The 26102-nt window shown below is 41.1% G+C and overlaps 1 protein-coding gene across 1 annotated transcript in view; it reads left to right on the plus strand.

Annotated features, from left to right (window-relative positions):
- Window positions 1–4217: 4217 nt before the first annotated feature.
- The window catches only part of LOC138261426 (UBA-like domain-containing protein 1), a 63243-nt gene continuing 41358 nt past the window's right edge, over window positions 4218–26102 (plus strand). Inside the window, exons 1-2 of the mRNA XM_069210370.1 lie at window positions 4218–4453; window positions 19261–19317. Of these exons, the coding sequence (XP_069066471.1) occupies window positions 4244–4453; window positions 19261–19317 (267 nt within the window). The 5' untranslated portion in view covers window positions 4218–4243. The remainder of the gene's footprint in view (window positions 4454–19260; window positions 19318–26102) is intronic.

Consider the following 26102-nt stretch of genomic DNA (forward strand, 5'->3'; position numbering starts at 1 on the left):
CACTACACGGGGTGTCGCCCTGAATGGTTTTGGGGCTTTGGAACACACCTGCTCCATGGTACTTTGTGGCGTGGATCTTCCGATATTGACATATCTCGAAGTGGAGGAGCTTCTACGTTCTATTGCTTCTGTCTGACAATTGGATTTTTTTTTTCCCGACTAAATTGACACTATATTGCAATTCGCTCTATTGTCACATGTTTCCTAAATTTATGACTTTGTTGTCTTCTCATCTTGTCGAAATGTTGTGTTTAAATTTAGGTTATGTTTTTTATGTTATTAGAACCACTTGCTACCGACAAGGAGAGGGTGTAGTGTGGTCAGTTTTACGTATATTTTGCGCATTAGCTTCAGGCTTTAGGCCTCTGTGCACTTTGCCCTAAATATATTTTATTCATTTGCTAACAGCTTAGAGCCTCTGTGCACTTTACTCTAAATGCTTTTTATTATGCTTCGTACTGTTATTTTTCAGAATAGCCAGTTCTACGGTGTTGTTTTTTATTCATATCACACTGTTTTGCCTACTTCAGCACTGGAGTTCATAACATATTCACTCTGTGCTTCAGTCAAGGATACAGTCTGGTACATTGCCGATAGACGTGGTAGGAGTTTAGACTTGCCATTCCTGCGTAGGGACATTTTGTGATCACGATGACATGTTAGTTATAAAATCACTTCCTTGTCCCAATACATGCAAGAGGGAGATTCCGACCCGGGAACCACAACTAGACGCTGACTGCCTCGTTGCAGATGCTGAACCAGATCACAGGCCTTTGCTCAGGTACGAGTGTGTCCGTCTCCCTAGTGATACAGAAAGGCAAGCTAGAAGCTTAACATGATGTGCTCTAAAGAGAACAAGCAGAGGGAGAGTAGAAACGGTTAGGAATTATGATAGCTTTATTCTTATGTTTTACTCTCCTGGTTACTATATCAATCCTACTATGTTGTATTGTTCTGGTTATTGCGGCTCACGCCTTAATATCTAAAATACAGTTGTTTTACTAAAACATTATATAAAACTTATACTGTCTTTGTCATTTGTATACGAGACCATATTGTGAATGAGAGAGTTGGTTTGGATCTGAGTGACCACGACTTCCCTGAGAAGTTCCAAAGATGTCATGCGCTTGGCTGCCCAATCATCTCTTCCCCATGGGAGAAATGAGGCACCGCTAGTTAGCCGGAGCAACAACCGGATTTAGGGTGACAGAGTTCCTTACACGTGGGTCAGACTCAGTCCCCCACACCGTTATCGATCCTGCTGCCTAGAAATCCAGTAGTCTCATTTAGGATAATGAGAGCCCATGTGACAGGTCATAGCAACAAAGTCAAAGCAGCCAAACACTGTTCATATAATTATTGGTATGAGACTGCTAAATGCTGCCAATAAGGGGGAAAGACACATCACCTCACAGTAATGACATCTGGGCAAACTTAAATGGTGCCAAATGGTTTCCAGAGTTAGAAATGAACTCTGGCTACCACTAGCTGATTCTGGAGGAATCAAGTTGCTACCGCACTAACTTCTCAACCCATACAGGGTTCAGGGGATACATGACTCTCACCTCTACAGTATCATCAGCTGTGGAAAAGTTTCAGCATACCAGCCGTGAGACACTGTCAGGATTAGATGGTGTAATAAACAATAAATAATGACATTCTCATATATGTCCCCAATGTGGCTGAGCACCATCATCCCCTGCAGAGCACCAGACATCTGAAGAAGTCAGGTTTGAGGCACCACAAGGACAACACCACCATCTCTCCATAGTGTGACTGAGGAGCACATTCTTGAGATAATTAACTATTGTAGCCAATTCACACCCATTCTAGCCACCCTAACTGAACAACTGTGCAACAGGACAAAATATGCCACCTGGGTATGGTAATGACCATGAATCAACCTTTAACACACTCGAGTGACATCACCAAACGGTACTTCGATACCAAAGTGACCACATAGCCAACAGTAGACACTAGCCTATCAGCATAGGAAGAGTAGTGCTCCAAGAAAGCAGACGAGCCCAATGGCATCAACAACCAGACGTCCACTTTTGACAGCTTGCTGATTTACAGGTGGGTAAGCCACTTCACGCTCGAGCCAGGCTTAAGCCAGATAAGGGCCCTGGCTGAACTCCAGGTCCTCTTGGAACCTTGAGCCCAAAAATAGACAAGCTTTTATTTCGCTTCTACGTGCCATAACAGGTCTACCATTGTACACACACTTAAAAACAAGGCATTATCTTTTGAGGTACAAAAAGAGAGACAAATAGACAGCAATTTTTTACAATCTGAAACCAGAAAAACCGAGATTATCCACAGATTCCTCTGTTAATGAAAATGTGTGATCTTAGGCAAATATTTTTCCACCAATTTGTCTTTTAGGTCTCACCTACAAAGAGCATGGGATGTGCTGAAAGATGTTTTGTTTACAATTCAGTGGGCATACAACCGGTCCATAGTATACCATTAGTTGTTTTGGTTGTCACTCTCATTTGTAATATTTTGATTACTTAGTCCTCCTAGGCTTCCTTTCCTTTCTTGTTAACTTATGCATAGAGCATGGACCACACTATTTTTTTTAATATTTTATAAAAGTTTCAGTATTATTCCTCGACATGCAATGTGTTTTCCTACTTTTAACACAGGCATATGACTTCTTATTTATGTTTCATTTTATCTGCCTTCCCTATTAATGTTTTAGTTACACTTACAACTGTACTACCCTACTCTGCGCTACTCCACTCTACGCCACTCTATTCCACGCACTCTACACTTTGCCACTCCACACAAGGCCACTCTACTCTATGCCACCTTTTGCCACACCACTCAATTCTACACCGCTCTACTCAATGCACTTTTCTCTGTCACTGTACTCCACCCCACTTTATTCTATGCCACTTCACACTATGCCGCTTCATTCTACGCCACTTTACCTATGTCACTCTGCCACTTCACTCTCTTCTATGCCACTCAACTGTACGCCACTCCCCTCTATGCCACTCCACACTCTCCGCCACGCTCCTCTTTGCTACTACCATTTTGCCATGCTCATCAGTACAACATGGATAAAAGACATTGGCAAAGCCAACAGCTCTCAAAGAGGTGAGACCTATTGGCTTTGCAAATGCTTGGCCGTCTTTACTTGTCAATGAACCTATAATGCGGTTTAATAATGTTAAAGAAATGCACGTTTTCTTAATTTTGAAGAGACTTTATCATATTTCACATGGTTTATGCATTACTCGCACGTTCTAAGGCTTGGCTCGTGCAAGGGCTCTCAGAGCCAAGCCACACCCTTAGCTCTGCTTTTCTGTTAATTTGTTGGCTCACTGACCTGCCACCCTATAGTACTAGGGTTCTGTCATCTTCTTGTGACCTAGTTAAATTGTTTTTTTTGTGGTGGGTTGGGGGGTTGAACTGCATGATTACAGAGCTGTGATTGTGTTTTAATTAGGTTATTTAGTATTTTTTAGATTTTGAACATGCCCGGACACGCACTACCCGAGTAGCCCAATTGTTCTACTACTTTTCAAAATGTTGAAAGCCACCATTGGGGCAATGCAGAGCTTCTGCTGTCTGGCTATCTATCTAACGGAGCTTTGCTGGAAGTTTGTCTAAGGACTAGGGGGGAAGCATCGTTTGGGGCTACAAAACCCCTGTTTGGAAAGAGCCATGGTCTGGAACAGGCCACTGGAGAGAAAAAACAGCTTTCGTTTCCCAGTCCCACATCTCCAAAAATAGACATTCTAAAAAGTTGCATTATTCGAAGGCGTCTGTTGAGGTCTTGGGATATATTTTGATTTTCCTATAAGGACCCTTCAACTTTTCCTTGGCGTGGCACATTTCCAACACCTCCTGCGGTGGAACCGGAACCCGGCTGTTACTCCTACGATATCTCGGTCACTTCACCTTTGTGCTCTTCAAACGTAAACCAATGGGAATCCGTGGCGACGCATACCCGCAGCAGTTCATTAGCCCTTTTCGAGAAAATATCCCGCTCTCAGCCGTACAGCCTGCCCGAAAAGTGATCAGACTGCACACAAGCCACCCCTCCACTATGTAATTATTTAATTCTTTAACCCTCAGGGAGTAAACGTGAGACAGTGTTTATGTACTACACGCCAGAGCAAATCTACGGCTCGCTAGCGAGTCACGTGACGATCACGCACCGGCTGCCTGCCTATGCGAGGACGTGCGTGCCAAGTGATGCAGCGCCGTCGCGCATGCGCGGTGCTGTGTGATGGGAAGCTGTGGGCGCTGTGTTTGTGTCTGCGGGGCTGGAGGCGCAACTGTCTGGGGTGTGAGCTCTGAGGGGGGCCGCTCACCTGCAGCAGATATGGACCTGGAGGCGCTCAAGCAGCAGCTGATGATCAATCAGTTCGTTCTCACTGCCGGGTGCGGCGCTGAGCAGGCGGAGCAGCTCCTGAGGGGGGCGCACTGGGAGTTTGAGGTGCGTTCTTTGCTCATATCGCTAGTCGGTGCTCGCATTGCAGAATGCTGTTGGCGAAACCTATGCTATTGCATACATAAAACGTCTGCATCGCGCTTTAAGTCTGTGACTGCACCCTGACTGTTTTCCCGTTCGTCATGGTCTCCACCTCTTTGCCTGTGCCACTGGAATTATGTGGCATTGAAGCAAAAAATATGTGGCAGCTTTGATTAAACTGTGTGGGTAGAAAACGCAAAATATGGTGCATGATGTGGCACTTTTTTGTATTTTCAACCCACACTGATACAGTCTGGTGTAAATGTCACTTCATTATTATCACTAAATACCTGGGTACAGTAATTGAGGGGCGACTCATGAACGATTGCAAAACATCTGCAAAAGCTTGGCACATGTCTGTGACACTTTTTTTGTAGTTACTTTATATCCTTTCCTCTAGAAATGAAATGTGTTTTGCTGAGTACTAATTATATTTCAGGTGTTATGTGGCAAGTGTGGCTAATCCACACCTATGTGGAAAGCACTGTAGTAGCAGACTCATAATAGCAGTGCCATTGTTTGAATCTAGGTCCACTGGAATTATTCGACAGGAGAGGACCAAATTATGAGACAGAGTTGACAAAATTATATAGCGAGAAAAGGCAAATTATGCGGCATAATGCACCATATTTTGTGACAGTATTACTTCATTATTTTGTCATTTTCTCCAGAGTTGGCACTGCTATAGCAAATGTTTAGTTCTATTAGGAAGTCTTTAATACTCAAATACAGCAATAAGCTACAGAGAGGTGGCTAGTCAACCTTTGGGAAGCAGCAGATTCTGCAGCATTTCAAGTAATTTTTTATATGTTTGCGTGAGAAAACCTTTTTTGTGTTAAAAATCTGCAAATTATGCAGCAGATAGATTATGTGGCAAATCCACAATTATGCAATAAAACTACCGAATCACGTAATTCCAGTGACCCTGGTTATACCCATTCTGCTCTACACGCTGTGCTTGATACACTGTCACTGCTCATACATTATTGTGCATCGTGTATTGCATAACTGCGTGTTGTGTTGATATTGCTATAGACGTGTCATGCATTGCTGCCCGCAGTGTACTGTAACTACATGATGTCCTAATCTTGTCAAAAACCATTGAAAAGTTGGAGAAATTATCTTTTCGCAGCGAATAGAATTACAGTCTATGGAGATAGTCCAAAAGTCTGTTGAAGCAACTGTTGCCGTTTGGGGCAAATGTAACTGGACTGCATGAATCCGCACTTACTGCGTTTATATTTTTCAACGTTCCTGAACGACTAGAAAAAGGGTGGCCAGATTCTGAAGCCCAAAAACCGGGACATTTCGCAAAAATTAAAGAAGGACGACAAGTTTATACCAATCAAAGCGCCCCAGAATGATAGCCCTCATCAATTTAGGACCATAAAAGAAAATAAATAAAATGCCTTTTTTTAAACCCAGTAAGATACATTTTAATTACATTGCTTTCGTGTAATAGCTGCTAACTAGTCCCCCGATGTAACTCACAAAAACATTCCTCCCTCCGTTTTCAGTCGACTCTCCAAACACCGGGACACAAGCCAAATTTGCTTAAAACTACCTGGACTGTCCCGACAAATCCGGGGCACCTGTTCACCATAATTAGAAAGCAAGCAATTTGAAACATGTAGGGGTTCTGCACCCTAACGTACACACGTAGCTTCAACTTCTTACTATTTAATTTAAACACGTTTGTCACCCGCTTTCTGGTTTAATGCTGGAGCATATGATTTGTGTAACCCTCCTAGTCATTGCCTCACGCCGCTTTCGTGTGTTTTGTGCTCAGTAGCGCACAAGTGCTTTATACCTTTAGTCCTACTTGATGGAAGGGAACGCCAGCTGCGTGGTTTCCTGGCAAAGATTCACTGTGCAGGCTCCTCTGATCAGTAAAGCGTGTAGCTCACCTCTGGTATTACTTCTAAATGTACATATAAACGAGTGTCTACATTGTTCATAGCCCATTGTGGTAGCTGTAGCTTCAGTTTTGTGGCCAGATATTTTACCTTCTTTGCTAAAGCTTTTGACAGCTTCTCCGCCTGCAAATGCAGAGAATTATGAGGAAAATGTAAATATGCATTGGCCAAGCCAGTAGATCTGGCTTTAGCTGCCAGTCTTTGGGTTTTAACAGTGACTGTTTTGTCATACTTTTTGTAAAACTTAATTGTTGGGAGGCAGCTGTGCCCTCAACAATGATACAAATAAATAAAACTTAAATCGTCATTGGCTAAAACTCCAACTATTTTTTGGGCACCAAAACACACACATTGCGATAGAGTGCGCTTGTGGAAGAGCATAATGCCTCCACTCACAGAAAAGTTAGCCAGTGACTGAAATGTGCTAACCCTTTGCATAATGCTGTAGTGTTTGGAAGTAAAATGTTAATGACACTCAGACTAACTAGGGCTAGCTGAATACCCTCGTAAGTAAGTAGGTTTTATATAGTTAACTTTAGTAAAACCAACAGGTCTTGGTTAACTTGTGACCTAAAATGGTTATACTCATGGGAAATAAATACTTAAAAATTACAAATGCGGCAGTAAATCATAAAATCTTTTTGCATAGTGGACCAAACTGTGCTACCGATTTGGGCAGTCAGTAATTCGAAAACTGTCTCTAAACTCAGTAAGTGAGAATCAAGCACTGCTTTAAGTGGGGGAGCAAAAAAAAAAAAAAATCCAGGGACTCATTCAACCGAGCGAGCTGTTGGAAAATGGGAAATGAGGGGCCCTGAATGGAACTTGAAGATTTCGTAGTAGTGCGTGTGCACTTGTATTTTGCATGTGGAAAAAATGAGTGATTTAATGTGTATTTCAGATTTCCCCTCCTTTGCTTAAGCACTGTAATGTCTCGCATCCCTTATCTGCCCACGACCCCCCCACCCATCCCAGCTTAGGTTCCCCCACAACATTCCACTTCTCTCCGCTTGGCACCAGTTCTCAGTGCAGAATTTCTCCCTCTATTCTGAATTGTGTCATACGATGCATTATTAACTAATCCACGCCTCATCCTCCATTCCATTTTGGTATTTCACCTTTTAGAAAACAGCCCACAATTTATTAGACTGAAAAATGGTAGGAACAAACTGGGTAAGGCATTGATAATTTTAATGGGGCGGCAGATATAGTGGGTAATTTAGAGAGAATCTCTTTACTCTTTATCTGCTGTCTCTTCCTGTTTTTTTTACAACAGCATCGTGCTAAGTTTGCTCATGTCAAGTGTGATCAGCTGATCACCCACATACCAATTTTTCTATGCAATTTGCTAAATTTGTGCCTTGTATTTTTTATAATACATAACTAAAACTACAAAAACATTCTGCACAGGAGAATCTAGAACTGAACGAGGTACGCCATCCCTTCCTTCCCCCTTACCCCCTAAGACATCTACAGGGTTCCGAAAAAATACCCATACATAGTTTTCTTACTTATGGGCATCTTAGTGACAAAACATCCAGAGATCTTACAAAGCACCCTTGTATTGGCCTGCAGTATGCAGATGTACAACAGCATTGAGAGGTTCTTGGAGTGCTCTCACCCTTCTTTATACGGATTTGGAGTATGCACACATTGCTTAACTGGGGCATTTGCAGTGCTCTTACAGCACTCCTCTTTCTAACTCATGCACTGGTGTATATCAGTACTGAGGCATCTCTGTTCTGACTTGCATTGTGTGCTGGTTTTTCGGTAGTAACATACAGCATTGTTAAAAATCCTTGTGACACAAAGCGTTCAGTAGGTAGTTGAATCAAAGCCCTCTTTCTAGCAAGATAGTGGAGTTAGCAGGCATGCTACAGAGATCTCCTCAATTGAAAGGCTTAGTTTCATATCTGAGAAATTACTGTTGAGCTTTTCGTCCTTCCAAGGCTCATAGAATTAGTCCTGTAGGGTACAGCAAGAAGACTATCAATGAAATAACTCACGGTCAGTGGGTTAAGTGGGCCTGGTTCTGCTAGTGTTCTGCCTTGAGAAATACATAAAAGTAGTCCCACTATGAGTCTTTGTCAGGATCGCTTCAAACCCGTGAAAGCGGTAGGGGCATTTATTTTGATATGTGTTTAATGAAGGTCGCAATTCAGAGGTGCCGCACAATTTCACTCCTGCGGCCCCACAATGCAGGCAAACTTTCTCCTCCCCCCTCATGTACTGCCTGAATTTTTTTTACATCGAAGTAAATGTCTCTTGGAAAGAGAAGGACAGACCCCCTCTGTATTCGCTTACCTGATGACACTTAGCACCCTCTATCATTTTTTGTATTTGTGGACATATGTTTTCATGGCTGGATGACTATGTGGAAAGGCACAGCTGGATGGTATCGCCCATTCGATTCTCGCTGCTTCATTTCACAAATCTGCTAGGAGCCAAACAAAACAAAGCCTTATATGCTTCCTTGATCACTGAAAAGGCAAATTATTTTCCACTAAAAAGACTAGAGAATGGTTATAGAATGGTTATAGAACAGCAAGAGAGCAGAAAACGCAGACAACGTGCTTTTTCTTATCTTCAGACTGCATAACATCAATGTTAAGTATTATATGTGTACGAAGAATGATCATGATTATCACATACAACACTATTTGTTTTCGCTGAATATGATAGTTGTTGCTACCTTACTCTAGGGTACTACTTTTATTGCTCTTAGAAGAATAAACGTGTGTATGGAATATGTGCGTACACTGCTGACGTTTCTTATCTGTAATGGAACTTGTGACCTACATACTGAGCCTAAATACCATGCCACCAACACCACGTTTATGATTCGTGGGGCAGTCTTTACTGGTTCAGACCCGTAAACCGCTGTTTGTAGGTATAAGACATGAAGCACATAAGGTAGTTTGCCAGTATTGGAATATGAGACCTGCTGAATGACTCAGGAAAATCTCCTAGATTGCGCAACTCGTGGATAATTCAAAGTACAATAGTATCAAGCATCATGAAAAGAAAACTACAGATGTTTTCTTATGCATATATTCTACAGGGCATCTACATAATTAAGTTGAACTTTCTACAGGAAATGGTGATTTTAATGTTTTTTTATTATTAATAAGTATCTGTTGTGTGGATGCCTTATACAAATTAAAAAAGTGTACTATTGATTGATTGCTCTTGCGTGTTGAGTTATATTACTATTATATTATTAGGAGCCCTTATTCGATGTGGTGATCACCTAAGACCCACCTTCATTACATGGTTTTCTTTCTAAGACAACTGTGCAACAAATTTGCCCAGCAATTAACAAACGCATCCTCTAACAAAAAGCATCCCATTTATCTTTGTCAATACTTCTGTTTTCGTTCGTGTTTTGGATACATTTGCATGATATAGACGTGTTTTGGAGAGTTATTCTTTTGAATATTGGACTCTTAGATTTTGGAACTGCTGAAACAAGACCTGATTTAGAATAGAAAAAACAAATTCAGTTGGAAGAGGTAGCTATTTCCTGTGCTGTGCATGTAATTCTGAAACAGTTTGAGAGCTGTCTCTGATTTGCTGTCGCTGGTTCAAGAGTTTGCTCCAGGCACCAAACCAGGGTGTGAAAGGTTCAACTACAGCTCTCCAACCTTTGCCATGGAAAAAGCCTGGTGGACCACGCAAAGGCAATCCCTGGTAAGTAAGAGGATGTTCCTGAAGGGTTTACGAAGCTGTTTATTTGCAAAAACATGAAAATAAGCAGAGTAGGTAAAAGAACCAAAACCATTCCTAAACCTTAAAAATGCCTATATATATATATATATATATATATATATATATATATATATATATATATATATAGTGGAAAAGCAAAACAGAAATGGGTGTGTTTTGTTCTGAAAGTTGATGCGATGCACTCAGTACTGCAGCAGGCTTCTGCCTTGGCCAGGTTATCAAAAATAGTGAAAAAGGTGGTTAAAGATCATCTGTAGTTCTGATGGTTACTTCTACCCTCAAATTCTTCACCTTAGAGTATCCTTCAGTCACCAGACTCAATCCAGAGAATGTTGTAGTAATGGTTGTAGATGCTGACATGTGGTACTACTTGGCTCCGTACTGACTTTATACCGCCCTAAAAGTCATGGAGCAGAGCCGGTTCTAAGCGCCACCCCTGCATGCTGATGTCAGTTCCTTTCTTTCTGCACCTTCCGACAATGATCTGGAGCTCCAGCCCCAACTTTGTGGGTCTATTGATGACTCCAAAATGTTTCCACAGTCTGGTAGGGAGTGATGTCCACACCAACAATACCCAGTATGAAGATGTGCCACGACTTCACAGATGTTGGTCACAGACCCGCGCAAGGAGTGCCTATAGTTCCTGGGCTACAGACACATCTGTTTAGTCATGTAATAAAATCTCCCTAAGGCACCTGAAGGCGATTCAAGGACTAGTATGGAAGTTTTCATGAGCACAGGAAGTAGTCACAATCTTAATGTAGACATCGCTCCTGCTGGTCATGTGGCCACTTCCATGACCGCTCCACTTCCTGCTTAAAGTCTTTGGGTAAGTCATAAAGCAAGTCTAAGCGTAAACACATGAGGGCGATGAGGAACTCAACCCCATCCCACCACTCTGACTCTAAACAGAACGTTCAAAGGTGTCAAGATGCAAATCTCATTTCCTCCAGGCCACTTGTACCAGAACTGATTCTTCAGTTGTCCCCAATGTACCTCACGTTTCTCTGGGCCAGCGTGGTCCCTCCAGCAGATCAAGGCCTTCAGGGAGGCCATAATGTAATTTTCAGTGCACTTCTGGCTCCCTTGGGCATACCTTACGGCTACATAGCAGTGTAGGGGCTTCCAGTTGGGTTACTATCAGCGAGTCACTCTCCAGCATCGTCTGTCTCCTTGGGCTCCATCGCGGGGCCTTTAACTGAATCTGAAACAGTCTTCCACTCCTTTCCCGATGTCCACCCTGGTTTCTGCTTCCTCAGCACTGGCGATGTTTCAAGCTTCACCGATGTAATGCCAGGAAATTACAAAAGCACAGCCAATTGTCATGCAGCCTGATTCTAACCCCATGCCTCTTCTGCATCACAACTATTAACATAAGCTTCACATTCTTTTTGGGTATAATTGTAATCCTCAGCTAGAGCAGGATGAACCTCATGATACTGATTATGGATGGTGATTAGCTTGCTCCCCCTCATTGTACTGATGAGGCCTTATACCTTGCTTTACAAAATGCCAGTGGGCTTGGTACCTCCCCAGAGACAGAGCTTGATTCGCCCCATGGGTCGCTAGTGGAAGAAGGTGCTTCACTTGCAGTGGTGGTATGTAGGGCAACCGAAGCACTAGAATTGCAGCTATCCTCCATTGAATCTGAAACTATAATTCTCACAGATATTTTGAGGCCTGAGACAGCAACATCTGAGCCCTTGCTTCCATTTAATGACACCCTCACAGATACTTTGAGGACATACCTGATTGAAATCATGTTCTTGCCAGCCTGTTACCCAGCAGATGACCATGACATAATGACCAGCATCAAGTGAACTGTATTTTCACACTGAGCACCCTGCTCCAGAGAAGCTAATTGTACAAACCTACTCCAGTAAGGTGAACACTAGTGCATTTCCAACCAATCCCCGGACAGAGAATCCAAACGATTGATGCCTTTTGCAATGTTCCGTTTCCTTCTGCTAACTTGGCACTACAATGCATAAATGCAGTCTGTCTGTTGGGTTGATATACACATGCCCTTTGGTTCTTTGCCAGCAGTGTAGGAGGACCTCAGGGCCTCTCTAGCTCAGATGATTCAGAAGTGTAGCTCTTGGTCAAGTACGTTTTCCATGCAGGCTTAGATACTACAGGCTGCATTGGCAGGGTGGGTGTTACTAGTGTTGTCCTTCATAGACATGACAGTATAAGAGTCTTCCTGGTTCTTGGGTATTGGACAGGCATCACTAATGAATATGCGCTTTGATGGGTCTAACCTCTTTGGAAAATAGGCAGACCCAGCTGTGGGACAGTGGAGCTGCATTGCTGTCATTGAGGGTTATTGACTCATGCAAAACGATTTCTATATCAGTTCTGGTAATTTATAGGCTATTCCAAGGGACTGGCAAATAGGTAGAGCCAGCCTTCCTGGCTCATGATGAAGCAGATAGCTCAGTGCTTTCGGGGACAAGGAAGTGGAGGACAGCATGCAACCCAACAGGGACTTCAGTCCTTTAACTCCATCTCCCCTGCTACAGCGGCCAACAAACCTCTTTAGTTTACCCCCAGCATTGTGTACCTAACCAGTGGAAAGCAGGATCCAGCCCTTCTTCCCAGGTTGGCAGTTCATCTCGTCCGATGGGTTTGCAAACTGTTCAAAAAGGCCACACTCTTCCTTTTCTCTTCTCCCTACCCTAGTTTGCGGCCCACACCAGAGCGAATGTCAGACGAGCATCTGCCTGTCAGTATGTACTCCTGTTGCAATCAAAGGGTGACACATAAAATGTAACAGACTTGGAAAAGGGCAGGTGTTGTTATTGGCACTACTTCTTCATCCTGAAAGAAGACAGGGACTTCAGGTCTATCTTGGACCGCAAACCTCTGAACATCTTCCTGCGAAAGGACTAGTTGAAAATGCTCATGTATCAAGGCCCTCAAGTCTTTATTCTAGCAACATGATCACCCTCAAGGCTGCAGTCATCTAACTGTCTCCCTGAACTGAAGAGCTTGAACCAGAAGGGTGAACTGAATTGACTCCTTGCATTTGTTCATAGACGCAGTCTCTGCAAATGACTGAACTAAAAATGTGCGCAGCAGAGGAATGTTCCGTGCACCTTGGTGTTCCAACCCTGAAGAACCCTGCCATGGTCAGTGCGTGGCCCCCAAGAACTCGGACTTTAAAGCTACTGATGCTTTTGTATCTCCTTAAATGCAGATACTATGCTGTTGTGCTTGTTACGGGACAAATTGAAAACACGTATGGTCCATTAGCACAGAAGATAGTAAAAAAGTATGTCTTATTCAGAACATGAAGATATCTTAGGTTAAAAAACAATTTCACTAATTAGTTATACATAGGAGAAATATAGTCTTGGATCTTTTCTTAGAAAGACCACACTAACTGGTTATTTGTTTATCATGAGAGATACGCAGGTTGTTTGAAATTGATGTTCTACCCCACAGTTAATCATCAAAGGTACAGTAGTATCTGGCTTCTGCGGTTCCAGGAACAGCAGCCATTCTTGTCACAAAAAATGTGTAGTTGCACTTGAGTTCACAGAACTAGCGGAACTGGTGTGGCATCTCGTTATCTGTAAACGTAAGGTTGCTGACTGCACGGTCTGGTCTTTTCAGATCAAGTTGCCTGATTACCCAGGACACTGCTGAAGTTGGCTATGGGATCTGCCAACTTTCATAGCGATGGAATCGATCATATAAATGAGGCTTTGAACAGTGCAAGGGTAATTTCAAGAACTGGACAAGGGCCAAGTGCTGCCCTGGGACCACTGGATGCACTTTAAGGCTATAGCTAGTGAGTATTTGGACGAAGTGTGCTGAGTGGAAGACCAAAATGCATGGCATTGTCTGAAGGCCATAACCTACACTCAGAGCATATTGAGCAGGGCCAAAGCGATTACTAGTTCAGCAATTTTTCATTTACACTTTTCCGATGCTTGTAGCCTGCTCCACGACCCTGACATCATAGGAAATTACATTGATGATGTAATTTGTGACATTATTTGTGACTTGCTTCATCTTAAGCAATGCATAAAAGGAAGGTATGGAAGCATTGCTTACCATAAACTGTGACTATCAGTGGTTGTTAGGTTTTGAAAGGTAACCATAACATCCCTTACAGGAAAGTGTGTGTATAAGAATACATATACAGGGAGTGCAGAATTATTAGGCAAGTTGTATTTTTGAGGATTAATTTTATTATTGAACAACAACCATGTTCTCAATGAACCCAAAAAACTCATTAATATCAAAGCTGAATATTTTTGGAAGTAGTTTTTAGTTTGTTTTTAGTTTTAGCTATGTTAGGGGGATATCTGTGTGTGCAGGTGACTATTACTGTGCATAATTATTAGGCAACTTAACAAAAAACAAATATATACCCATTTCAATTATTTATTATTACCAGTGAAACCAATATAACATCTCAACATTCACAAATATACATTTCTGACATTCAAAAACAAAACAAAAACAAATCAGTGACCAATATAGCCACCTTTCTTTGCAAGGACACTCAAAAGCCTGCCATCCATGGATTCTGTCAGTGTTTTGATCTGTTCACCATCAACATTGCGTGCAGCAGCAACCACAGCCTCCCAGACACTGTTCAGAGAGGTGTACTGTTTTCCCTCCTTGTAAATCTCACATTTGATGGTGGACCACAGGTTCTCAATGGGGTTCAGATCAGGTGAACAAGGAGGCCATGTCATTAGATTTCCTTCTTTTATACCCTTTCTTGCCAGCCACGCTGTGGAGTACTTGGACGCGTGTGATGGAGCATTGTCCTGCATGAAAATCATGTTTTTCTTGAAGGATGCAGACTTCTTCCTGTACCACTGCTTGAAGAAGGTGTCTTCCAGGAACTGGCAGTAGGACTGGGAGTTGAGCTTGACTCCATCCTCAACCCGAAAAGGCCCCACAAGGTCATCTTTGATGATACCAGCCCAAACCAGTACTCCACCTCCACCTTGCTGGCGTCTGAGTCGGACTGGAGCTCTCTGCCCTTTACCAATCCAGCCACGGGCCCATCCATCTGGCCCATCAAGACTCACTCTCATTTCATCAGTCCATAAAACCTTAGAAAAATCAGTCTTGAGATATTTCTTGGCCCAGTCTTGACGTTTCAGCTTGTGTGTCTTGTTCAGTGGTGGTCGTCTTTCAGCCTTTCTTACCTTGGCCATGTCTCTGAGTATTGCACACCTTGTGCTTTTGGGCACTCCAGTGATGTTGCAGCTCTGAAATATGGCCAAACTGGTGGCAAGTGGCATCGTGGCAGCTGCATGCTTGACTTTTCTCAGTTCATGGGCAGTTATTTTGCGCCTTGGTTTTTCCACACGCTTCTTGCGACCCTGTTGACTATTTTGAATGCAACGCTTGATTGTTCGATGATCACGCTTCAGAAGCTTTGCAATTTTAAGAGTGCTGCATCCCTCTGCAAGATATCTCACTATTTTTGACTTTTCTGAGCCTGTCAAGTCCTTCTTTTGACCCATTTTGCCAAAGGAAAGGAAGTTGCCTAATAATTATGCACACCTGATATAGGGTGTTGATGTCATTAGACCACACCCCTTCTCATTACAGAGATGCACATCACCTAATATGCTTAATTGGTAGTAGGCTTTCGAGCCTATGCAGCTTGGAGTAAGACAACATGCATAAAGAGGATGATGTGGTCAAAATACTCATTTGCCTAATAATTCTGCACTCCCTGTATTTTCATGGACAATTCTTTATTATCTGGTAGTTGTTTTGTTTAGTGAGAAGAGTAGTGTTTTTTTCCATACCTTATGACACCCGCTAAAATACACACACTTAACTCTTACTGTGTGTAAACCTTATGCCTTTTCTTAATTTTTTTCCCATTGGAAGTTACACTCAGTAGTGTGCATGTTTGGATTGGACTTAACCCCTCAGATGTAGACTCTAATGCAACAGTAATACCGTTCTCTGCTACTACCTATTTTGTGGATTTTGTTGTTTGAGTAACACAGTTGTTCTTGGTCACAGAATTATAGAACAAGAATTACCTTGGGAGCCTGGAGTGACTCTTAGTGAGTACTTGGGGCAGGATGTTTTCATCTTCTCTAATGTATTCTTGATTGAATATTTAGCTCAGCTCTCTGCCTGGAAGGCGTTTTTGTTGACGCTCCCTGTAGATCTGGTGATACTGTGTTTTGTTGGTCTTGGTTCCATTTGTTTTTCTCTGGTCTGATGTCTGAAGTCCTCGAGGGGAGGCTGTTAGGTGGGGTACCTGAATCTCCTTATATAATGGCTTGCCTGCATGCATCACACACAGACTCAGACAAGACTGAGGGCCTCATTACGATACTGGCGTTCATGAGACCACCAGGGCCATGGTGGCGATGTCATCGCCAACGGGCTGGCAGTAAATACTGCCAAATTAGGAGATTGTCAGTTTGGCCGAAGCCAAACCGCCGAGCCTTCACCCATCCTGCCACATTACCGCATGCGGATGGCGTGATACCGCTAGTGGTATCACGAGGCGGGAGACAGCCAGCATTTTTACTTCCGGTTGCAAAAGCTGGTGGTCATGCCCCCTGGTGACAGGAATAAGCATTCCTGTCACCAGGATACACTCGCCGACATACTCGCACACATGCACTCACATACTCCCACACCCAAACACATCCCCACTCACTCGTGTCATACACCCCATTCACACTAACATACACAAACACTACACTTACGCACTCATTCACTCCCCCGTGCATACATACATTCATACCCCCTTCCCCCAGGCGCATAAACACATTCACACACCCCTCCCCAGTGCATACATACATTCACACACCCCTGCAGCGCATCCATACGTTCACACCCTCTTTCCCAGCACATACATACATTCACACCCCCCTCCCACTCCCCCTGCACCGCATACACGCACTCACCCACTCTCCCCATTCACTCACAAAAACACGTACCCCTCCCCTTTCACTTACACAAACACGCACCTCCCTCCCCGTCACTTAAGAAGGTCATCCGGGAGGGGACGGGTCCTGGTGCTTCCACCGCCGCCAGCGCCTCGCCATCTGGACACCGCCACACCGTATTACGGGTTGTAATACTGTGTGCTGTCTCTTTTTGGCGTGGCTGTACTGTGGGCGGTACCGCCTCTGCACCGCCGGCTGCCAGCACGACTGGTCTCGGAATTCCACCCGATTTCGGGCGGAATTCAGGGATCAGTTGTATTAGGGCGGTCCTAAGATCGCAAGCACCGGCGGTATACCGGCACCGGCGGCTTCGGCGGAATTGTGATGAGGGCCTAAGTTCTGTAGTAGACAAAAGTGAAAGAGAACGGATCCTCTGATAGGCTGAACACCCTTAGTCCTGCTTCCTAGTTCCCTAACAATGTGAGGCTTGCTTAATTATTTTGTTGGTGATTTCCCCTTTGTGTGCTTCGTTGGGTGGAGCCCACGAGGTTCCTGGATTTATAGTTGGTAGGGAGAGTGACCTCTGAAATGCCCGGGTTCATGAGGATGCTTGCATGAATGGTACAATGCTTCTATGTTTTTTGTATGTGCAGCATTACTTTAGGGGTGTTTAAATGCAGGGTGTCACAAATCATGCTTACAATTTAATGAAAGGTTATTCACCCTATAAGGTGCACTCCTCATTTAATTAAAAGAGGATATTTCTGTTAAACATTTTTTTCTGGTGCATCCCTAAGTCAAAGCCGTTGGAAGTTTTAGTTTTACTGATTGGAAGCACTTTGTGAAACGCACTTAGTATCACTCTGTGCCCTCTAGAGTATGCAGTGGCTTACTATTTTGATGATTGTCTGTTGCTTGTGAGAACATTCACTCTTGAAAAATGTATTTCAAATATATCCTCTCAAAGTATGCACTTTTAATTTCTACATTGTTAATCCCAACCGAGATTGTCACTAGTGAGGTCTCTAAGCATTTCAAACGGTTCTAATAATAACTGTTCAAATTGCTGTGCCTTATTGTATGTTGGTCTTTGTATAAACTGCATTTCCATGGTTGGTGTCGAAGCTGATGCTAAATGTGTAACTTCCAGCTTCTTCATCTGGTAATACATAGACTTAGAGATGTAACATCCTGTCGGAAGTGTTTATTTTCTGTCCTGTTTAGTTCCCAATTAGAGTAAGCAACTACCCAATTAGAAAAAAAAAACTAATTTAATTTCAAACTGTTCACTAAACTCCAGGCTGCGGGTGATCCAGCTTCTAATAAATCCAAAATGCTTCTCTTCTATCTGCTTTAATATTTGGTTCTGATGTTTCTGTTCCTGATACTGGATTTATTCTCAGCAAGACAGATCTTCATTTTCCATTCACTTTTCCGTGTGTATAGTTTGCCACATGGGCAACACAAGCAGTATACACTGTTTGATGCATCACTTGTGGATTTATGATCTAATCTGAATGTACGTTTTACCAGTGGGTTGTCTCTAATTATTGAATAGCGCCTGCTTGCCTTTGATTGTTGAGTTACAGACACTGCAGTTCGAACATGGGAATGTTCCACTTATCTTTGGCATTAGTAGCTCATGAGAATTTATATTCTTTTTGAGATAGTCATGTGACCAAATGCTGGATATTTGACTCAGATATACAAAAAGTGGCGATTATCTAAATTGCTTTTCTTGTTCTGTTTGCATTTTTATTCTTTCTGCATCTTCCTGTGACACACATAGCCTCCCGTTAATTAGATTTGATATGACCATGATTATAGATATTATTTTGATCCTTTTTCAGACACTTGTAATTTAGATTAAAGATTTGTACTAATTCCCGATGAAAGGCAACGAGTCTGCTTGAAATGTATGGCTTTTTCAAGAGGTAATCTGTGTTGGGATTTACACTGTATAAAAGAATGAGGGTGGTATTTGGAAATCGAAGGAAATTGCAGTTTTGAATTGATCTATATGAAATAAAGATCACAAGTTAATGTTGTCCCAATTAACCACTATTGCCAAAATCTTTATTTAATTGAATGTGGGTAGAAATATACTCACAGCACACTTAGCAGTGCAGAGAGAGGCTGTGAAAGCACACATTGCTTTCAATCACTGCATGCTGTTTAATCAGTATTCTAATTTGTAATTGTTTTCCTAAATTGTTGGTGTTTTGTTTTTCAGACGGCGCTTAGTACTTTCTTCCAAGAATCAAATGTCCCATATGCTCATCACCACATGGTAAGTTACTGCCCCCTCAGCCTGCCTGGATCTTCAACACATAAGCAGTATTGTATACATTAACTTGACTTTTGATAATCAGAAAAAATCACTGATCTGCAGTGATCTAGAATTCACACTGTCTTCGTCCGTGGCAAGCACTGTAAATGAAACCGCTCCCCATTTATTGCCATGATCGGAACCTTTAAAAGCAGCATTACCAATTGAGGAATCTGTCTGTCCTGCTAAAAGAGATCCAACCCTGGTTGATATTTTAAAAGTATCACTACTAGTCAAGCTAGCAGCTCACAGAGTAAATTAATTATGTTGTCTGGATTCCGTTTTTTTTCTATACTTATTCCCCAAGCAGGACTGCAAACAGTTTTGTTTATAAAGTTTTGTCTTCATCTGGCCACCTACTGCTGTCAATTTATTGGGATGGTAGAAAAGAGCTAAACACTGCAAAAGGAGGTTTAGTTGACAGAAAACATGACCCTCCATAATTCCTTTGTCAATGTTTATAGGTAGTTGCAGAGTTTCACTGCCCTCTGCTTCCAGAGAATACTCCACATTGGCTGGTATGAATGAGACGTGATAGCAGGTTTTCGTGGATGTAATACCAGGATATTTTGCACGTGCAACTGTATTTTGGAATCATAACCTCTCCATCCCACCTCTAAAACTAACTGTAGTTCTCTTTCATTGCTTTGGGTTCATTGTTGGCATGTGTATTAAATACAGGAGATTATCTTTTTTGAAATTTAGTTTCCTTTCACATTGTTGCTTCATTCATTTTGTGTTACTCTATGTCAACAAACGTATTTTTGTTATCCAGTTTTCCTCCCCTATTCTTTTTCCCACTCTTTATTTCACTTCTGTTCCATTATTTAAAATGTAGAATCTCTCCATCCATCCACCATTGTCATGTAACTATTTCTTCAGTTCAATGATCACAGCCATTTCTCACAGTCTAGTCTTTAATGCATATTGAGCTAAAAACTGGAGAAACACTCCAATAGTCTTGCATAGGGGAAATAAGATCCTGGCTATCCACGATATGACCTGCCTGCTTTTAATTTGTCTGGTTATGTTTTTATTACTGTATTAATTACTTCACATGTGTTGTATTCAATGACATTATTAAACCAAAGGAAGAGGGAAGAAATTATTTTACATTACTGAATCTGCTATCCTAAAGGAGCTTTATTACATTCATCATATACTGAACAAGGGTGGGGCTGGTCTATTCGGCCTGTTAGACTTTTTCAGAAGCCTTTGACACACTAGTCCAAAACATACTGCTGCAGTCAATAGAAACCAGATTGGACTTCAAGAATAAAGTACTAAGCTGGTTTAGCTTCTTTCTCAAAATCCATATGCAATTAGTCAGATTAGAGAGCCCTACGTCTAGAACGGAACTGAAGGCCTGCAGAGTCCCATAAGGCTCAAGTGTCTCTCCGGTTCTGTTTACGCTTTGTGTTGAACCGCTCAGTTTGCTTCTGAGAGACACTGGAATCTGGCTTTACCAACATGACTGTGATATGCAACTCTACATAAAGTTCACAAAAATCTCTCAAAGATTTCCAAAATATTACTCTGCTGTTGATCTGCATATTTTTATTATCCCACATGGTTGATATATATATTTTATTTCCTACTTTTCTCCATAAAATTCGTATTGGTTTAAAAATACAAATATAGATGATTGTACTTTGTGGGTTTAACTGGAGGATGCATGTATCCCCTGTTTTCTTTCACAGAAACGTCCACGACACAGAAACCTACTTTTATCTCTTCCCCCACTGTTAAAATGTTTGTAGATTGCTTTATCCTATCTTGACCAATAAATTATTTGATAAAGAAAAAATCTTTGCTTCAACCGTTTGAACCTATTTATAGGTAGGTAGGTAGGGAGGGTGGTGGGTGGGGTGTGTGTGTGTGTACACTTACATATAGGGCCAACTTTTCCATCAATGGAGCTTTTTTGTTTTGCCAATAGCTTTGGCACTGTTTGATGAATCTTCATGAAATTTTCAAAATTATTACGACAGTCAGTTCAGCTACTGTCTTGAACGTTTCGGGATGATCTGTCAAGTGGAGGCCAAGAAAATGGGGAGGGTCCCAAAGCGCTCTTCCCCCTTTCTATGTCCGTGAGATTTTTTTCCAGTTTTTAGACACGGATACGGCCCAAACCGCTGAACAGAGATACAAAAAATGTCAGAAAGGTAGATCTTCATCCAGAAAGTACCTTTTTTGTTATCTAGTGTAAATCGTTCAGTACTTTCTGAGTTGTTAAGGAGAGAAACATTCACATATCTAGTGATGCATACCCTTCTCAGATCCAGGGGAATAGCAAGGAGCTAATTGGCTGGCTGCAAACTGACAGAAAGTTGCGGCCGCCATTTTGTTTTTCACATTGGCTAAGGGATGGGAAAAGTAAAGTGTAAAAACCTGCAAGGGGTCAGTATACCTGTAGGATACATGGAGAGGGGGCGGTCCTGGTCAAAACAATTGCACAATTTTCTTTTTTTATGTCTGACCGCAGATACACTGTGGGTCTCAGTACGGCCTCCCAGTGTGAACTTGCGAATTATCCTAGATTCCCAGATCATACCTTGTACTTGTACCCATAATTACAAAATTATGTATTCTTGGGATCATAATGTGAAAAAAATCTATAGAAAATCCTTAAATTCCTCTAAAAATATGTAGTCATCCAACAAATAAGTACTAAATACCCACACGTTAGACCCAATTTTATGGGGGCCAAATATCAGTCATGACAAACAGGCGCATGATCCAAAATTACTATTGAACCCATTTTTTAAAATTAAGAGACCATTTGTAAGGTTATAGGTGGAGAAACACCATCTAGCCTAGAATGGGGCAAGTAGGTATAGAGGGAAAAGAGAAAACTCCTTTTATCCAGATTAGAAAGCCCCAGTCTCCGAAATACTCTTTCTATAATAAGTTGCTTAAGTTTATTGTACTGTATTTAGAATTTAACAACAATTGGAAATTCTGCGAAATCAAGGGATCATGTATTGAATTGAAGTGTCCTTCAAAATTACATTGAGATTTGGAATTGTCAGTGGTTTCTCTTTAATAACCTCCTAAAATGAAATGTTCATACTATTAAGGCGATACCTATATACACAGTAAAGGTAAAGGAACTTTGTCTATCAGAACATTTAGTAAAAACCATCTACATTGTGTACCGCAGTCCTGATAAAATCTGTATTTGAAGTGATGTACGAAATAAAAATTATCATGACATTCTTTTCAGGTCTTACCTGCGACAGTGCATGCGCTGTTGCTTGCAAAACCTTTTGTTTACATATAGAGGGCTTAGAGCCGCTGATTGCTTACAATTCGTTGGCTTCATTGTCAGTCTTATTTGCTGCCTCTTGTTTGCTCAGCCTGTGTTTGCTTCACTTTGGCTTAATTTTCTGTTTGTGTGTCCCTATCCCTGAAGCATGGATGAAGTACAGCTTTCATTTTTGCGGGGTCTCCTCCCACTTTTTGTCTTGGCCTTTTCTGTCTTCTGCGTGCAGCATTTCGTAAGAATGTTTGTGTTTTTAGGTTCTCTTGCTCCTGGTTTTGCTCAGTGCTTTTGCTTTCGCTACTTGTCTCACAAGTTCATTCTTTTATACTTTTCATCCTCTCCCCTTCTCCTGTTTGGTGCAGCATAATAGCGCCAACAGGACACATGTTGTTTAGTGTCACTTTTAGCAACAATTTCATAAAACATCACTGGGTTTGTGCTAACACTATTAAGTATTTACTTGTTTAGTTTGTAACAAAAAACTTTTTTGTATCTGTTTCCTGATTTATAGGTAAAGCTCCCAGTTTAAACAATGTGTTTCCTCTCTGTTTTTATTTGTAAAGTGGAAGTATACAGAAAATTGGGTTTCTTGTGAGGGACTCTTAGTGCTGTTTTTCATGAATACAAGGCCAACACCGGAACAGGTGGACAGCATAGGGAGTTAAGATGAAGAAAAAGAAAACAAGACGAGACTTCTAAAATACTAGCAGATTTAAAAAAAAAATTGTGGTGTAATGCTAATATGTACACGTAGGTGTAGTGTGTTTGTTATGTTTGGCTACTTCACTGGGTAAAACACAACGAGCATCAAAGTTCATATTTATCACTGATATAAAGGTGGTAATACACCATTTTATTACTTCAATTATTCTCAAAATACAAGATAAATATGGATAAATACCAAAACATGGCCAAAATTAATATGAATAAATGCAGATAGAGATGTTAAAAAAATACCAAAAAAACAGGAGCCCTATTTATAGGATGTCTTGGGCATGGTTAAAATGATTAATGCAAAATAACAGGTTGTACTTCATATTGGTTTATGTTTGCACAATACACATTGGATAGAACATTTTTAGCATGAAAATCGCTTTATTTCATGTTTGGCCACTCATAGTGTGCTTCCTCCTATAACTTAACGTTTACATTGTAATGGAGATTACCATACAGTACAATGAAAAGCCGTGCCGTACCATAGTATACAATGACAGATAATTACTTATACCATAACATACCATCCCATACAATGACAAACCATATTATACTATACAATGACAGGCCATACTATACCATACCATACAATGACAGGGTGTACCATGTCATATTGTGCAATGACAGGCAATACCATACCAAATACTGTGACAAGTCATTCCATTCCATACCATACTATACTATATAGTGACAGGACATACAATCCCATACCATACTATACAATAACAGGCCATACCATACCATAACATATCATAACATCCAGTGACAGTCTGGTCCATATCATAACGACAGGCCATACCATACTATACAATGACAAGTCATGCTGTACCATGCCATATCATGCCGTAACAGATCAGACGATAATATACAATCACAGGCCATGCCATACCATACTATAAAATGACAGGCCACACGAAACCATACTGTCACTAGCCATATCACATACTATACAATGAGAGATCATACCATCCTATAGAAAGTTTGGAAGGGGGGTTGGCAAAGGTTTTAGAAAACAGGGAAAACAACCTTCGTTGATCCCAGCATGTCTATGATCCAGATATTTATGACAACACAAGTCTATACAACAAAAAGCCACAGACATAAAATATACTAAACATGTTTTAGAATCTGAAAAAAGTAATAATTAAAGAAAAAACCTGAAGAAAAGAATTAAAATAAGCACAAATATAGAAAATTACTTTAAAAGCAATTAAGGGTCATCCATGTAATCTTTTTTTGACTGGCAATATAAGATTTGAGTTTGAGACGATCACTATAAGTAATATTCACATCCTTATATATCACTTTAAACAGGCCAATACATAACGAGCATTATGTTTTCTTAATGCAGATCTCACACCCAGGAATTCTTTCCTTCTAGTCTCTATAGGTTTTGCAACATATGGAAGAATAAATATTTTATTTTCAGCCTATGAAAGCATTTTTTGCTACCTTGAGCACATTTGTTAGGTCTGTAAAGTCCAAAAATAGAATAAATCCCCTGGGTTTAGCATTGGCTTGTGCATATTGAGCCTTTTCCCCAATCTGTGTGCTATTTGAGTGTTAATCTCTGGTAACTATGGGGTCTTCAGAAGGCTGGGGAGGAAGGATTAAGAAATTAGATCATGTTATTCCTTTTTAAACCCTGAGGAGCACAGTGTATTCTCAAGTTATTTTTGTGGTTACTGTTTACTATGTCCTCCTTATAACGTTTAAGGTTCCTCATTTCTCTTTTAAATTTAGTGACTTTGACCATGCCATCTTCTACAGTTGCTCCATATTTAGGAATCTGAATACCCAGCAAGGCTAATACTGTAAAGCAAATAGCCTTTCTGAGTGCCTGTGAAATTCACATATTTAGCAAAGGAAATCTCTATGGAATAAAGAACACTCCTATTCTCATGAAATGTCCCCCCTTTAATAGAAAAGCCAAATAAATTGAAATTGGTCAAAATAGTCACCATTTCTTGGTCATATTGTTCCTTGGTCGCTCTCAAGCCTGAAAATTGAGATGAATTTAGTCAATCTTTTTTAAAGTGGTGACACATTGATAAATATCTGCACCCACTCCAGAGTTTCAACTCCTGTCTACCATTCCACACAGTGTCCTAGCCTTGCCCACCAGTTGTTACAGTTGTTAATCTGAGTCCAAGGATCATTTTCAACAAATGTGTGGTGATAGACCTATTTAGTTTATTAGGAACTATACCAGGGAAAGATTAAGTGTCGTAAACCACCTAGCCAGACATTTATAGTCAAATGCTATGGGACTTGTGGCATGACCTCTGTGTTAAGTAAAAAAAAAAAAAAAACACTAAGGTATTTTCTGGGAGCAAAACACTTTCTGAAAGGAATCAGGATACGCTCACCCTCACCATGTAAGTTATTGGAGGACTTGAAATGTAGGAGAAGAGCTCATCTGTAATCATTTGTTTTGCCCGGTACAAATAGACTAATTTCCTTAGTCCCATTTTCTATTATTCTAAACTTATTTATATTGAACAGTGCGTGATTAAACTATAATTAATATTAACATTACAGTGAGTGCCATTGCCTTTCAATCCTGATTCATGAATATTTCACTGTCAACGTTTATTGAGTAAACATAAAACCAAAGGTCCCCTCGAAGATTTGTTGTTTACATTAATAGATTTACTGCGTGGATATATATTTTTCAATTGTTAGCCAACAAATTTTTGGTAAAAGAATCATAAACATTTTTTTTTTTTTTTTTAACGACTTGGATGTAACAGTGTATTGTCCTTCA

Source organism: Pleurodeles waltl, chromosome 10, assembly GCF_031143425.1.
Source record: "Pleurodeles waltl isolate 20211129_DDA chromosome 10, aPleWal1.hap1.20221129, whole genome shotgun sequence".
In the NCBI taxonomy this organism is placed as follows: domain Eukaryota; kingdom Metazoa; phylum Chordata; class Amphibia; order Caudata; family Salamandridae; genus Pleurodeles; species Pleurodeles waltl.